This window comes from Thunnus maccoyii, chromosome 3 (assembly GCF_910596095.1).
Source record: "Thunnus maccoyii chromosome 3, fThuMac1.1, whole genome shotgun sequence".
Classification (NCBI taxonomy): domain Eukaryota; kingdom Metazoa; phylum Chordata; class Actinopteri; order Scombriformes; family Scombridae; genus Thunnus; species Thunnus maccoyii.
Window position 1 is genome coordinate 2,066,395 of NC_056535.1, and position 17,445 is coordinate 2,083,839.

The 17,445-nt window shown below is 39.5% G+C and overlaps 1 protein-coding gene across 2 annotated transcripts in view; it reads right to left on the minus strand.

The window, feature by feature from the left end:
* Positions 1 to 17,445, minus strand: part of cadpsa (Ca2+-dependent activator protein for secretion a) — a 202,536-nt gene that overhangs the window by 117,634 nt on the left and 67,457 nt on the right. For both annotated transcript variants that reach the window (XM_042406222.1, XM_042406221.1), the window contains exons 4-5: positions 5,656 to 5,736; positions 3,996 to 4,232 (exon numbers count right to left, since the gene is read on the minus strand). In XM_042406222.1, coding sequence (XP_042262156.1) covers positions 3,996 to 4,232; positions 5,656 to 5,736 — 318 coding nt within the window. The remainder of the gene's footprint in view (positions 1 to 3,995; positions 4,233 to 5,655; positions 5,737 to 17,445) is intronic.

Below are 17,445 nucleotides of genomic sequence, written 5' to 3' on the forward strand. Positions count from 1 at the left end.
TAATACAAAGATGTACAGAGTGCAGTCGTTTCTTATTACGGACCAAAACCGTGAAACAGCCATATGCACCATGCAACATCTTAAAGGACCAGTGTGTAAGTTTTAGTGTCATTGAGTGTGTTACATTTTGTCTTAATGTCTTTATGTTTTATGTAAAGCCCTTTAAATTGCTGGTGCAAAACAAATAAACTTGCCTTGCCTTAAAAGCTTAAAAGAGAGGCATGACAGTATAATGCATCTTATGGACACAGGGAATTCATATGTACAAAATTAGTCAAAGAATACATATAATTATGTTGAAAAAATACAAAAATATATAATTTTCATGCATAATACAGTTATTATAGACGTTTATTTTTACACCCCATAATATGCATAGGAGGGCCATGCCTACTGTCTTCCTGGAGCCTGTGTGTCAGACATCCTAGAACAGCTACCCAAAGCACTACAACACCACCCGGAGGATCATTGAGTATGTTGGGTCAAATGATACCAGGAAACAGCAGTCTGAGATGTTAAAGGAAGATTTCAGACATCTCCTGGCTACACCCCTGTCCACTGGTAAAAGGATCCTGATTTCTGGTCAAATTCCAACTCTTGGACTTGGCTACAGCCGCTCCGCTGGGCTCTCCACAACTGGCTCAAGGCAGAGTGCACAACCCTTGGAATCCATTTCATTGACAATTTCAGCCTCTTCTGGAACCATAGTCAATACTATAAGAGAGATGAGGTGCTTTTCATTATGCTAATTCTATGCTTCCTCGCGTCCTCTCTCCTCTGTGACCCAGACCCTGGTCAGCTGATCTGACAGGACAGTAAACAGTCAGTTTCAGTGCGACTCAGCTCCTTCAGGAAAATATGACGCAGCACAGCTGTGTGTCTCCTATAAAATCATCCTGAGCCTGAAAAGCACATCAGATTTTCACAAACTAAATAAGCAACATTTTATTTAAACATATTCTGCAGGCTACAGTTGTTTCTATTGTTCCTTAATGTCGGTTCTGTTCTTTCAGTAACAGATTTAAACTGTCTATTTGTGTCTCATTCTGTGACAGCCAGACGCTGCTATGGATCTATAATCAAATGATAAAACATTGGAGCAGTTATCAGGTGTTTTCCTTCCAGCTATTACAATGCAGAAATGATTAAGTAACAGTGTAAAGTGTTGATTAATTGTACATAAACTTTAAATGCAAACTTTCGAGTTTAAACTGTTACTTAGTAATTTCTATTTCTGACTTATTCATATTTAACATTTAGGGAGAAGTGTGTCATGACTACTTGTCATCTCCTCAAAATGACGCTGGAGTGAGCGAGGATGTCCCATTTGTTAATTAAATTCCTCCGTCCTCACATCTCTTCCTGGCATCTTTCTCTCTCATCCTCGCTGGGAGGAGCTAAGGCGCAAGAAAGAGACACAAGTGAGGGAAGTGAGGAGACATGTTAGTGTAATGAAAATCACCCATGGACTCCATCCCAACTACACTGGTGCACACTTTCTCTGTGCAAACATGGACTTTGCCATCCTACACACTGTCCCAGTTGACTGAGAAAGTCCATGCCCCCACAAAGTAATCATATCATCTATGCCAATAGAACAAAGTCAGTTAAATCAGTTACCTTGTGTGGTTACTACAGTCTGTCACTGTCACTACAAGGGGCCTGGACTACTAAACAAATACTCCCTATACTCCCAGTCGGGCTGTTTGTTTTCATTCTAATTTCATCCCAGTTAACATTTATAACAGGCAACATGTGAGATCCACTAACCATCAGTTAAACTTTACTACTCATGGTATAACTGCAAGTAATCTGAACTCCATCCCATTAAATGTTTCATGTCATGCACTAAGAAAGACTGGATGGGAAAAAATGCATATAGCACTTCTCAGTGTTCGATCACTAAACAATAAGCATTTTGTGTTAATAACAAACTCATATCTGAGAATAATTCTATATTTGCTGACGCCCTAAACTGTAAAAATATCCCTATTGGTGATTTTTGCTCCTTTGAACATCATGCTATACTGTTAAAATCCCAACCCCCTGTACTTGTTATAACAATATATAGACCCCCCCAAACAGTGCCCTATCTTTTCAGATCACTTCTCCAAAATGTTGTCTATTGTCAGTACCAATTATGACAACATTATGGTCATAGGTGATTTTAATCTACATGTGGATAATGCAGCAGACTCCAAAGCCGCTGAGTTCCTAAATGTGTAGAGCTCTATGAATTTTATTAAACATGTATGGACTGACTCACAACCGCAGTCACATGTTGGATCTAATTATCACTCATGGTCTAACGCCTGAGAACCACACGCATCACACGGAGAAAATAGGCGAAACCTCAAATCTCTAGATGACGCAACGCAGCAGCCTCGGGCTGTGTGGCTGCTCTAACCTGTTAACATGGGCGCCGAAATGAAAAGCAAGAGGTTGTCCCAGTGTGTCCCAGGCGTAAGGATTGATGTATCGTCTGTAATTGACTTGTCAATCTCGGACCACTACTGTATTTTACTCTCTGCATTGCTATCATCTTCTAGTTTTGTTACCAAGCAGGTTGTTAGGAAACACTATCTTTTATCACCTTAGAAATATTGCTAAAGTGCAACCACTTCTCTCTCAGGCAGATACTGAGAGACTTATGCATGCTTTTATCACTAGCAGGCTTGATAACTGCAATGCTCTCCTTTCTAGTCTACCTAGGAAAGTTATAAATAAGCTACAGATCATTGAGATGCAGCAGCATGTGTATTGACCAATACCAGAAGGAGAACACACATCTCACCTTTCCTAAAGTCTCTTCATTGGTTACCTGTCAGTTTTAGAATAGATTTCCAGGTCCTTTTATTGGTGTTCAAATCACTCAGTGGACTAGCGCCTGAATACTTGTCAGATATGCTTTTAATGTATGCTCCCTCTAGATCACAAAGATGACAAAGAACTATAGGGAGGCGGCATTTAGTGTCTATGGTCCTCACCTCTGGAACAGCCTGCCAGAGGAGCTAAGGGAATCACAATCTGTAAACACCTTTAAAAGAAATCTTAAAACATACCTTTTTCGCTTAGCATTCTCTTAATCTATTTTATTATAATCTAACCACTTCTACTGTGCACTACACTGGTCTCTCTGTTCTACCATGACTCTTGTTTTATCATTTTGTTATATTACCTTTTAATTTCACTGTATTGTTGTATTTTCATTATGTTGTTGAATTTTCATTGTATTTCCATCAAAATTGTATTGCAATTTTGAGGTGCTATATAAACAAAGTTTGGTTTGGTTTAAAGATTTCCAACAGAAAGCCTGTGGGCATAGAGGTTAAAAGGATATGTCAGCCTTTGTTTCTTTGATTTTGACCATTCTTTTCCTGTCAACATTATGGAAGTGCAGTACTAAATCACTGGAGTACCTTTTGTGCTTTTATTCAAATGTACATCATGTTCATCATGTTTGGATGGTGTATATCTCGATGTCCCAGAAGTAATCATTCAAGTGCCATTATGTAATTCACTGTTGCCAAAAGGTCAGACTATGGAAAAAAGTCTGCCATAAGTGACTTTAGAATGATGGATGTGCATACTTAACCACATCCATCATTCTAAAGTACTCTTATTTCATATTCAAGTTATTATGGTACATTTGTTTAGTCTGTCTATTGCTGTGTCTAACCTCTCTGATGCCACTTCCAGGATGTCAATAAATATCAAAATCTAACAGGCAGATTGCCATAATCTTCACATGACACATTAATGCTTGCCAGAGGATGAAGCATTTCCATTTTGGACAGTGTAGCACCAACCTTAGGCCAAACTGTCACTACCTCACAAAAGATATCACACAATCTAAAAGGGAGATTCCCATCAAATATCTTCTTCTTCTTCTGGCCTTACACTTTTTAATATATACCAGTAAAATTACCATGCTAACTTGTGCTGATAATAAATCTTCAAAATTCAGTGGCACTCCTTGATTAGTCTCCACCAACCTCCAAGGTAAAGGACAGCACCACGTCAGATTTGGACAGGGTGTTCTCATCCTCCTGGCCCATGTCCATGATGGAGGTGTTGTGGCCTCGTTTCAGCTTCTGCAGCTTGAACTCTCCTCCCTTGGACACTGGCATGCTCTCCAAGTTGGCCATCAGCAGGTTGACAGAAGATCGCAGCTCCTCGATGTACATGGCCTCCATCTCTCTTGAGGCAAACCTGGGGAACCTTCCACCCAGCTAATAGAAACAGGAGGACAACACATTGATTAATGAGCATGATGTCCAAAATGACTTCATAAGAAAAAAAGTAGTATTGTTCTTATTGTTCTAGTCTTACTGTGTTTACTTATTTTAATCCTTAATCCTTAATCCTTAATTATTATTATTACTATTATCAACCCAAATCTACGGAATCCAAGAATGGCTGTGCTTGCAATTATATTTTTTTAATGCTTTTATAGAGAGATAATGAGGTAATCAACCCGATATCATGAGAAAACAAATGTTTATCAAAGATCAGGAGTGCCATGACACCATGCACAGACGGCGTCTTGACAACTGTAGATCAAGGAGTACCCATTATTATTAACAGCATCTTTATTAATGACATATGTGTCACTGCCAAATGGCAGGTTGATTAACTCCTGGTCATAATATGATGGGATGTTTCATGTAGCCAAAGAGAAGTTCCAAACAATACCTTCCAAGCATTTTCATTTTATTAGACTTAATGGGAGAAAGGAAAGTGGGGTGGAGAGAGGAAATAAGAACCAACATATGACAGATTTGAACCCATGTCCTTAAGAGCCACCTGAAGACTTCTTGATCTAAATAGTTGAGCTATCCATGTGAGGGAGACATGGAGAGGAAAAGACAGGAATGAACAAATGAGAATGAGCTCCACCCATGATAAATTATCTTGTTATCTCAAGAAATTGGCCTTTTGTTTTCTAAAGATAATGACATAAATTAACTTGTGATCTTGATACAACAGCATTAAAAAAATAATAATTGCAAGCATGGCTGTTCATGACAACTCAATATTCCCTCAAGTATTCATTTACTGTATATAATCAAAGTTAGATATTTTCGGGGCAACTGAAGTGAATATCAAATATTAACAAAGCAGTTAATGTGGAAAGATAAGAAGATTTATCACATCATAGCCCATGTGGCCATCAACCCATCCATCCATCCATTCATCTGTTCTTTCATTCATACATACATCCATCCATCCATCCATCTGTTCCTTCATCCATCCATCATCATACATCTGTTCCTTCACACATACATCCATTACTGTGTTCCTTCACCCATTCATCCATCATCCATCTGCTCCTTCATCCATCCATCCATCCATCCATCTGTTCTTTCATCCCTCCATCCATCTGTCCATCCATCCATCTGTTGCTTCATCCATCCATCTATCATACATCTGTTCCTTCATACATACATCCATTAATGTGGTCCTTCACCTAGTCATCCATCCATCATCCATCTGCTCCTTCATCCCTCAATCCATCTGTCCATCCTTCCATCTGTTCTTTCATCCATCCATCCATCCCTCCATCCACCCATTCATTCCTCCACCTTTCTATCCAACCACTTGTATATCCATCTATCCCTCCATCTCTCCATGCGTCCATCCTTTGTCTCTTACCCTGGTGATTTGGTCAGCCATTTGAAGTCGTCCGTCCAGCTCTCTTCTGATCTGGGCTGCCTGTTCATCAGGGTTGTCCAGCTGAGGAAAGACACACACACACACACACACACACACACACACACACACACTGAATTTTACTGATGAAATCACTACAATATATAATGTGTAATTATAATGATGAAGAAGAATGAATGAATAATGAAAAATAATGAAGAATGGAAATAGTAAACACTAGTTACCATACAGGTAAAGTTTAAAACTAAATTAATTACAGATGTAAAGTTGCAGTACTGAACAGCCATTTCTCCTAAGAAGTATATCATGACACAGTGCTAGAGTACCGGAACTTCTGACCTTTGCCCATGAGTATCTGCACTTCTTACTGCATACTGCTACCTACTGATTCCCACCATTATGCACAAGTCTCTGACTAAAACTTAATCAAACCAAAATATAGACTGATGCAAACTTCATCATCCATCATTCAGCTGCTGCTGTGACTGTCCCTGTTGCTAACTTCAGTTGCTCACTGCAAAAAGAGATTTCACATGGAATGTACAGTAGTCATGCCGTTATACTGTATTTTATCTAAAATAAAAGCCACACGCTGGACAGCTTCTCATTCAGGGTGCTCCATTTCTTTATACAAGAATTTTGCATTAGCTAAATATGTTTTGAGGGAAATGTAATGCTGCCTAGATAACATTTTTTGGAGGATGACATGCAAAGAAGCATTTTTTTTTTTTTTTTTACTAATCTCAGAGTCTCACCTAACTGGAACCTACCACCTGCTCTGGTAAGCGCAGGGTGAGATGGAAAGATAAAGCGCTTAAGCAAACAAGCAAGCAAAGTTTATTTATATAGCACCTTTCACAGACACCAGTCACAAAGTGCGAAAAGAAAAGAAAAGAAAAGAAAAGAAAAGAAAAGAAAAGAAAAGAAAAGAAAAGAAAAGAAAAGAAAAGAAAATAAAAGAAATAAAGAATATCTTAAAGAATACACAAAAACAAAAAGGTGTTAATTGAATATTTCTCAGTCACTATTACCACATATGTGTGTGCCACACATTAGTGCCCACACTTTAATATTAATGTCAATTACTGCAGAACACTTTCAGCCTTTCTTTCACAACTTGACAGTGCCCAGTCACCAATGACACACAGCTGTTTTACTATCACTGAACAGGGACAAGTGGAAAGGGAGGAAGCAGCCTTCTCTCCTTTACTTTTCTCCCTTACAAGTATTTATCTACTACTATTGAAAAAATGCACATTATTGTCATGGTCACATGTTTCTTATTGTTCTATTGATTGGTTCCCAAATGTCAAGAGCACGGGTCTTATTTAATATGAGCCTATCGGGGAGTGTCCTGGTAGCTGAATGCTTACTGCGCATGCCACATAACCGCAACGTCCTTGATTCGATTCCAGCCAGGGACTCTTGTTGCATGTCATACCCATTTCTCTCTCCCCGTGTTTCCTGTCTGCCTATTCACTGCCCACTATTCAATAATGAATAGAAAAAATGTCCCAAAAAAATCTCTTTAAAAAAATGAGCCTATTGGAGGCAGACACTGAAAAAGAGAGGAGGACAAAGAAAAATATCAATTCAAGAGAAGTGCTGTGCTGAGAGCATTGAGAATAATAAGTATTTAATAAGTATTTTGGAATGGTTTCTGTCTGTGTTCATACTGTATGTTAAAGGACCAGTGTGTAGGATTTAGAGGGCTCTATTGGCAGAAATGGAATATTATATTCATAAGTATGTTTTCATTAGTGTATAATCACCTGAAAATAAGAATCATTGTGTTATCGTTACCTTAGATTGAGCCCTTTATATCTACATTGGCTCTAGAGAGGGTCTTTCGCGTAACAGTAAACATTAAAGGAGAACAATCAGGGATTAGGGTTTTAACAAACTGCTTCCTCTGGTTAAGACTGTAGTAAGAATTTTGTTATTATGCTGCAGAAAGCTCCTCCAGCTCTTGGAACAAAGCCAATCATAGATTAAAAAATCAAATGTACCTCTTATACTACATTGGACCAGATTGAGTTTCCTCAAACCACTGTCAGTGTTATGGGCTGCTGCCTTCCCCCTGCTTCCTATGTAAGCTGTTGGATGGTTGTTCCAAGAAATGCCTCATGTCTTCACAGGGGGGCAGATGGTAGAGGAAGCGTGGGCAGACAGGGCCATTTGGAGCAGGGAGATGAAACAGCCTGCTACAGGGGGAAGCCAGGAACCATTTTAACTGATGGACAACCCACCACAAACAATATGCCAAAAGACAAACTCTGATTACCTCCTGTAACCTGGGCAAAAATAGTTGACATATTTCATTTGTCTCTCACAATTTACAGTTGCGCCAAATTTATTATCATGATATATACACTAATTTGAATACATTCATTGAAGTTATGTCACTAAATGGTAGAGTCATACCAAAGTTTGTTCTCTTTCCATGAGGTTGACAGCACTGCTCTGGTTACTGATGTGATTATTATATTGCAATATGTTAAAGCAGCTCAAATCAATATTTTTATATTAACAATGGGTCAGTTTGATTCACTCTCATAAGCCACAGCATGTGTAATAAGGCATGATAAACCGACTGCACACTACCTGCTCAGCACCAAACAGCAGACAGACACAATTAGTGACCAGCTGGTTAACATAGTGGGGCATTCAGCAGCTAACGAGTCAGCTATTTTTCTCAGTTGGTGGTGGTAATGTTGGATTTACAGTCATCAGGTGACCAGAGACATGATTCCAAATGAATGCTTAAGTTGTTCTATGTCTGCTGCATGTATTAATAAGCAATGGTTTGCTAACACATTCACCAAAAAAAACTTTTTAAGGTGATAATATACCTATGCTAGTGCGTACAGTTTGTTCTGCTGCCCCCGAATGGCCAAAAAAGTTGCCATATGTGAAATAAACGGTCTGAGATCCTGGTTTGAAAAAGCATATTGAGTTATTTTTAGGAAAAATGCGGTCTGTAATCTTACTGACCTGCATTACAGTGACCTCTACCAGGGTTTGTAATAAACACAAGTGGTAACACTCTGTTGAGCTTTTCCACTTGCTCCTGATCAAAAAAGGACATATAAAAAAAATCAACAAATGACATCAGTTTATTTCAGTGGTTGTTGCCTTGGTAACCTGATTTTGTTGTTTAACATCACATCACTACAAATTTTACTGCTCCCTGACACATACAACTCAAGATGTGACATTGCTGTTGGGAGCGTATTTGCAGTGATGTTTTGCTTCACAAAGTCCAGTCACTGAGACCAAGCTCATATCATGAGCCAGCCCTGGAGACCTTCACAGTCACAGGGGGTTGATAAAGTCATTTCAGCTGCTGCTGATGGGGAATAAGAGCACCACAGTGTGCATTTTGTGTGTGTGTGCGTGTACACATACAGTAAATATTCGCTTCAAGCAGTAATTAGTAACATTTGGCAGCAGTTACAACCTTGAGTCTGCGGATGGGTCTGTATCAGTGTTACACATCTGGAAACATTTTTACCCCATGGGTCTTGCTGCGGCTGTCAATTTGGAACCGTGTGTGAGCAGAATTATTTAAGTCTGGCTGTCACTCCATCACTCCAAGACATTTTAATTCAGTCTTGTGCAGCTTAGGCTTTACAGTTCGGATTGTCATCTTGCTGGATAATAAATCTTTCCCTTAGTTCACTGTCAGACCACAGCAGGTTTCCCTCCAGGATTTCTCTGTATTTTACCACATTTATGTTTGCCTTTACCTTCACAAGCCTCCCAAGTCCTCCTGCAGGGAAGCCTCCTCACAGCATGATGCTGCCACCACCAGGCTTCGTGCTGTGGATGGTGTTTCTGCTGATATGCAGTAATCATTTCAGTGTGTTGGTATAGTCCAAAAGATAGAGAATAGAGACCGTTCTGCCACTTTGTTTCAGAGTCTCCCAAATGCTTTCTGGCAAACAATAGCCCAGATGTCATGGGACTTTCCAAAGCACATGTCTAACATTTGCTGTGTGCCCATGGCAGCCATGGAACTCTGCATGTTCTTGATGGTCTATTCACACAAACGCAGAAATCCTTTTCTACTACATATATTTCAACAGACGGATGGGATTTTTTGTCACAGAATACATTAGTTTAACTGTTGAGGAGATGCATCATGGGTCACTTGTCAATCTAAAACATGCAACTAATGACTGATAAACAAAGCTATGTCTTACACTTAAACCATCTCACGCTTTTCAGCTCTCAAGACTTTTGTAACTTATCGCTGAATCTCTGTGGTTGGGAGCTTATTTTCACTGCTAAATTCCTGTTCGTACTCTTAGGGCATTGTCAGACCTATAGTTTGACTGTGGATCAGAGGATGAGTTCGCAAACGTGTTGTGTTTTCCCCTTGGTTTTCACACAGAAACAACCTGAAGTGAACCAAAATGCATGACAAAAAGCCTTATGAGAACGTAAACACAAGAATAAGGTTCAAGGGAAGGTCCTATCTGCCCAAATATCAAGAGGGCAACGTACTTAATTGTAGTCCAAGTCAGACCTCAATCACTAGCTGCTGGCCACTGTTGACTTCTCTCATTCACATCCCAATATATAAAGCACACCTGGTTACTGGAGCCATTCAGCTCAAATTTGCAGAGTACACCTTGTGCCTGGAGGTCAGATGGATGTCCAATCACATTCCCACCACAAACAAACCACTCCAGGATTCATTTATGACCAGACCAACCACAGACCACAAATCGTACCAAGGAGGAAACTCAACCAGAGTGTGATTCAGCTTAAAAATGCAGGTTTGACATTCAAGCAAGCAAGCAAAAATTTATCTATATAGCACATTTCATTCCAGGTGGAAGCACAATGTGTTTTACAGAGCATGAGCTACCACGGAAATTGCAGCCACAAAAACTATGTGGATAGTGTACAAGATAAAACATTAGACACATGTAAATACAATTACAACAAACACAAATAATGCATGTGAGTTAAAATCCATTAAGAAAGTAGGAATAAAATAAAATTAAATAAAATATGAAGACCAGCAAACCGGACTACTGAAAGGCGCAGCTAAATCTTTGCTCATTGCAGACAGACCTCTACCTATTTATACACCCATAATACAGAGAAAGCACAGTGTGTAATGTGTAGGGAGGAAATTAAAAGGCGATTATTGCTTTTCATTTATTGCCTATTTTTTACAACCTAACTTTGTGGAAAGGAGAAGGGGATCAACAGGTTATGGAGAGTCCCTTGAGAGAGCTTTGCGTGTGTCAGTGGCTCTGCTTTATCTCTGGGGAACACTCCCAACGCCGGGACTAATGTCCAAATAAGGAAATGTGCATCATGTAGCAGGTGGATGTGACTCCCCTAGTTGAGACCTGCTGATAGACGTAACAGCAGAGCAGAGGAGAGAGACTGAGATAGCGATGTAACCGACCTGTGCGCTGGCATTTGACATGTTTTGGGGTTTTTTTTTCCTGAGGCACACCCCTAAACTATAAATGATTAATTGATAATCGATTGTTAATGTGGTTGACTATTGATTAAGGAAATTGCTTAAAATTTGCATCCTTATGCCGTACACATGTGTATGTATGTACATTATATACAAGTACCTTCATTTTTTTTTATGACTGACCTCACTGTACTCCTAGAAACATTTGTTGCTTTTACAATTGTCTTATATCCTTTCTGTGATTGTTATTTTTCAGTAAGGAATCTAGTCTCTCAGCTGTAGTGTAGTGACACATAGGTAAGCAGAAAAAAGTATCAAGCACAGAAGGTTGATGGGAACGTTCTCTCACTCTGTCTTTTTCTCTCTCACCCATCTGTCCTTGCTGCATTAACATCTTGCCAGAACACCCACCCCTGCTGTTACCACTGACTGAGGAGCATGTTTGAATTACTGCTGTCTCACACACATGCACACACACTCACACACACACTCAAACCGTGATATAAACCAGAGAATGTACACATCAAAAAGTGTGCAAAGCAACACTGTGTATACACTCCCATGTTGTTATCCTCTGATATCCAGAGAGAAAGGAATGCATACACATCACAGTGAGTCTGGTGTCTCAGATTCAAGTCATGCAATGTTTTTTCCTCTTTCTTTGCTCTCACATTAAAGTTGCAGAGTTGAAAAATACTGAATTTCACTGCCCCCGATGTCTTCAATCAATCAATCGGACTCTGGACTTGCTTCTCCAAGAAGCTGCAGGCTGTCCTAAAATAACCTCCAGGAAGTGATGCAAACATTTCCTGTTCCTGTGTCTGCTTCACTGTGAGTACCCACTTTCATCTGCTATTAACATGAGTCCTGGGTACTTAAGCAGTACCTCCAGTTTGGTCGTACTTTCCAACAAACACACTTGGCAGCATTTCAGTTAGTCACTATATTTGACACCCAGTGTTCGTGTAGCGCATCTGCACAGAGGGGGTGAGAATTAAGGTGACAGTAAGAACCACCCATAGATTACACCCTAATCGTGAAGCTCTCTGGCAGGTGAGAAGACACCATAATGATTTCACGGGAAATATTTAGAGAGCCTGTTGCAAATTATCACCAGGAGCACAAAGTCATTGCAAGTCTTCAATTCAGCAGGTATTTACTAAGACTAAAGATGTTTAGTTCAGCTGATTTGCATAAAATCCAACTAAAAACAGCAGATGCTGGGCTGTTATGCTGTGTTTTGCACACGTCTGGAAAGCAATGGAGGAGAAATGTTTTTTGCCTATATACTTTAAATATTGGTTGATAAGAAGACATTTTTTGGAACTGAAAGGGTGCATTAATCCCACAAGAGGAAGTCTGTGAAGAAATATTAAAGTCTGATGTTGTCAGTTGTCAGTTTAAATATTATTGGCTGCTTCTATCTATTTGCACTGGACTGACCTGCTTGAGGAGTCTGTCTTCCCAGGATAAGCGCCAGAATCAGTTATTTCAGCAGATGACCGAAAAACAACTGTATACGTTCAAATAACAAAGCCCTGTAGTGGCAGTAGGACTCCTGTCCAGTGTTTCCCCATTTCCTCCCGACAGTCAGTGTTGGTTTCTTAACCAAGTGCTAATTATAGTAGCCGTAATGACAAAGGTCCCTTAACCTTAATAAAGAAGTTATTTTAAACCAAAAAATTCCTTTCTTTAACTCTAACCAAGTTTTTTTGTGCCTAAACCTAACCTTAACCATAGCAGTACATTTTTCAAATATATAAGCCATATTAATTAAGTTATTTGGGTTGCCAGTTGTGTTGAGTTTATAAACAGATGTTGATTTTCAGAGGCATGCTCTTGAAAGAACTGCTCAATTTAAACCCAAGAAATTAGTTGGTTATTGGAAACTTGATTCTCCATATCTGTTGAACTGCATGCTTGCCTGTAGAAAGATCTGATGTTTGTATGTTCAGTCGACCTGCTGTGCACTAACTAAAAGTTACAAGCAATTAATTGGAATTAATCAATAAAAAGTGGACCAACTGAACACAGTATCCATTTTACCTTTAGTTAGTACCAAATTACATTATCACATGTCCAAGAACCTTCCTATGAATTCACAGTTACAATTCCTTTATAGTTAATTATTAATAAAATATTGGACCAGTAAAATAAAGTGTAATCAAAGTTGGTACAGTAATGTCATCCACTAAATGGTTCAAATGGCATGAATGGTTATACACTACACATAGGATTGGCTTTCCTCCTGATGGTGATCCAAAGTGAATCCAAGCACCAGTTCAGTGGAGCACAATAAACCCCCTCAACAAAATATTAAGCTCACTGTCGAGTCTTGATCAGTAGGGAACAAAAAGGAAGTGCATAGAAAACCTCCAAAACTGTGATCCCTTGTGTGCCTGACAAATATGTTCCCTTGAATTCTAGCGGTCCCTTTGTAATGGCTGAGCACAGCTCCTCTGCTACTCTGAAAATCTTCAGAGTTTTTTCACAGAGGGGACTTTATTTTTCTCACAACTGTGTTGTGCATAAACTTCTGAATGTGTCATTGAAAGATCCTCTGAAAGAAGCAACCAATGCCAAAAACAGTTTACCCCACTGTAAGTTTTTGTTTATGTGATCTAAGATGTCAGGTTCCTAGAGTGGTAGTGGAATCCACTCATTGAACTGTATTAGACTGGGACAGTGGCTCCCAAGTTTACCCTGTAACAGAAGATAAAACGTTATATGAAATTGTAGTTAATGTAAATGTTGTCTCATTTTTTATGTGTTAAAATATTATAAATGTACAGTAAAAAAGCTGAAATCATCCTCAACGCACCCCAAGGTACCACACTCCTCTTCATTGCAGCCCTTAAAGGAGCTGCAATGTTTCAAAAATATGGGAACATTTCTCAACTTCAACCAAACAAGGAAGTTTACAGTAGGACATCCTGAAAGCAGGCAGAGCCACAACAACGTATAGGTACCACACAAGAGAGTGCACCTCTTCAGGCCTCAATATGCTGCACACAAGGTGCATGTTGTTGGATTGTCTAACAGCATCTGAAACTCTCTGTCCAATGTCAGAACTGATTTCTATACATTTCTGGAACAGACAAATCTGACAATCATGCCAACTTCACGCATTTGCCAGGTGTGTGCAGGGAGAAGGAAAGGCAGAGGTTGAACTTCTCTCTCAAGCTCTCTCACTTCTGTCTCTCTCTCCATTTTTCCACACAACCACTACCCATCACATTTCGTGTGTACAACACCACAAATGCTTTTAAAGACAGGCTCTCTGAAAATGTCTGCTGTTAGCTCCATTTGTAGGATTCATTGTGTTGATACTACAAAGAAGATCAACAAGGCAGTGTGATGCAGCCAGGGGGAGGTCAATATAACAAGGAACAACCTTCAGGATCAATTTATCGAGGCTAAAGAGGGAATGCTGAGGGGGAAGCAGACTGTGCCTGTCCTGTACACCTGGCTGTCATGACAGACACTCTCTTCTCTATGATGGCAGATTTTTTACAACACATTCAAGTGTGGCCAATTGGAACGGCTACTTGTTTACCTTTAGATGTGGTTGGACAACATGTTGTACTAAATAGTACTCTGTTATTACAGTATGTCCAGCAAAGCACTTTCTCCATAGCAAACATTAGTGCCCTAGTGTTCAACTGTAGCTGAGTGGTGTCATGGCTGCTGGGTATTGCAGTTGATCTCTAAATGATCTCTAAAAACAAAGAAAACTTTCCCCACCACCAGCATGGAAGATCTACCAGTGTGGCACTTCGGTCGATGTCATGTTTGACAAGCATGTAAGGACACTGTGCCTGGAGGTGATGATGGGAACAGGTGTGGAATGTTTGGGTCAGTGAACTGAGCTTGGTTCCTTGACTGAGGAACTCTGGCTCACAGAGTTTCTGCTTCAGTAAACAACAGACAGTCTGAGCCTGTTGTCATGACTACCGCTCCCCCAGCTAGATTGTTAACGGCCATTTTTGACGCAAACACACACACACGGAGCATCACAGATAGATTTTTTCGATAATAAGTGCAAAATATTTAGTTATACATGCTCTCAAGATCATAATTTATATCTTAAAATTTACTTTGTACCCTCACATTATGAACATCTGTTGTCCTGTAAAAGCATGTCAAAGACAATGATGTGTTCAATAGCCAAAAATCTAATTACAGCCATGTATTATTTCATTTAGATTGTCCATGAGCGTCCATGTTTATTTTGCACAACATTACAGAGCAGCATGTGTTTACCCAGCAGCCAAAGCTGACCAGCAGAGAGTAAACAAGAGGTGCTGAAATAATATCCAGTGAAGCATTAAAACTGTATGAGACAGAGAGGCAAGGTGACAAGGACAATGGAGTTACTTATTTGTAATGACAAATTGTCAAAACTGATACTCCTGAAACCTGCTTCTCTCCATACACACACCACACACACACACACACACACACACACACACACACACACACACATATTTCCGGAAATCATACTTGCGCCACCAGACACCAATTTCTCACACTGGGACACTGCTGCTAAATTCACAATGGGAGAGTAAACTGTGGTACAACATTGTCCATCAACGCTTCATGTGATTTTAGTCTGCATGCTGGAAGGTAGATGTCTACTTTATTTTGTGAATTGTGAATTTATCACCTACTTAAAACACAAATAAAATTATTACAAAGTGTGTAATTGTGACACAGTTACACTTTCCAGCCTGGACTGCATTTTTTTTGAAAATAAAATATTCCAGACATCAGTCAGTGTCAGTCACTGATAACTTCATGTTTATTTAAGGCCCCAGTCGTTCAAAGTGCACCTCATTTCATCCGAGGTGAAATTATCAGTAAGATACTAAGGAATGTCTGAATGTTATTTAGCAATTTTAGGGAATAACTTTTATGATTGAAGCATTGTTTTATCTTATTTTTTCTATCACAGTTGTTTTACACAAATTTCAAGGAGTAGAGGTTTGATCTGTATGCTGTTACATGCACAATGTTCCTTTTTTTGTGCTCTTTTTCAAGTCAGCCTCTGGTTCCTCCATCTTCAATTTACCTGCCTCCCTCCTTCAGTCCCTGAGTAAAGCTTTTGCAGCTGGCCTCTTCACCCAGAGAATAACAACTCCTCCAAACTGTTTCCTCATCATTTCCTATTCTGCCTTCTGTCTAGCCTGCTACCTTGATCTCCTCTCTTTTGTTCCATTACTGATCCCTCCTGGTCTGTGTCTACTGCTTGATCTGATGACTGCTTTTTGGGCTCCTAGGCTTTCCTGAGGCTTTGCTTTGAGTGGTAAAAGCTGGTTGAATAGTTATCAGCCTCATAGATACAAAGTTAATATTCTAAATAGAAGCCACTGATACCTCAAGTTTCCTGGAACTTTGGTGAGTCTCCTATATGAGCTGTCCTTGGCTGGTGCTCCATCATTATGTTTACTTAAAGGCTTAAACTCACTCTATCTCTAAATGTACCATTCAGCACCAAGTAAGCTCTACAGAGGGGTCACTGTAGGATTTTTTCTCATCAAACAGAGAGCAGGCCAGATTTACCTGCTCGCTGCACTAACAGCTATGAGCCTATACTTGAGCTAAATGATAACATGCCCACAATGATAATGCTAGCATGGTGATGTTCAGCAGGCATAATATTTACCATGTTCATCATGTTGGTCTAACATGTTATTATGCTAACACTTCCTAATTAGCACTAAACACAAAGTACAGCTGAGGCTTATGGAAATGTCATTAGTTTTGCAGGTAAGTATCAGACAAAATGAAAATTTGACCAAATGATGTTGCAAGATGAATAGTTTATTACAATTCATCCTCTGGTGACCATGAATGTGGGAATCAGATTTCACAGTAATCCATTTAATAGTTGTTGAGATATTTCAGTACAGAACTAAAAGGTCAACCTCATGATGGCATTAGTGGAAAAGTCAGAGGATCACTGAAGTTATCAGAAAACATTGTCTGAAAATCATTAATGTCTGCACCAAATTTCGTGCTAATCAAGTAGATGTTGTGTTGAGATAAAACACAATATAAGTGAAAACTCTGACCTGCTGGTGGCACTAGAGGGAAAAGTCAGAGGATCATCAAAGAGGTTAGAATAAATCCTCTAGGGACCTTGAATATCTGTTGAAAATTTCATGGCTTTCCATATTATAGTTAGATATTTCAGTCTGGACCACATATGTCTCATGGTGACACTAGAGGAACAGCCAGGAGTTCCACAAAGTCAGTATGATTCATCCTGAAGCAGACATGAATGTCTGAACAAAATTGCATAGCATACTATAATATTTCAGTCT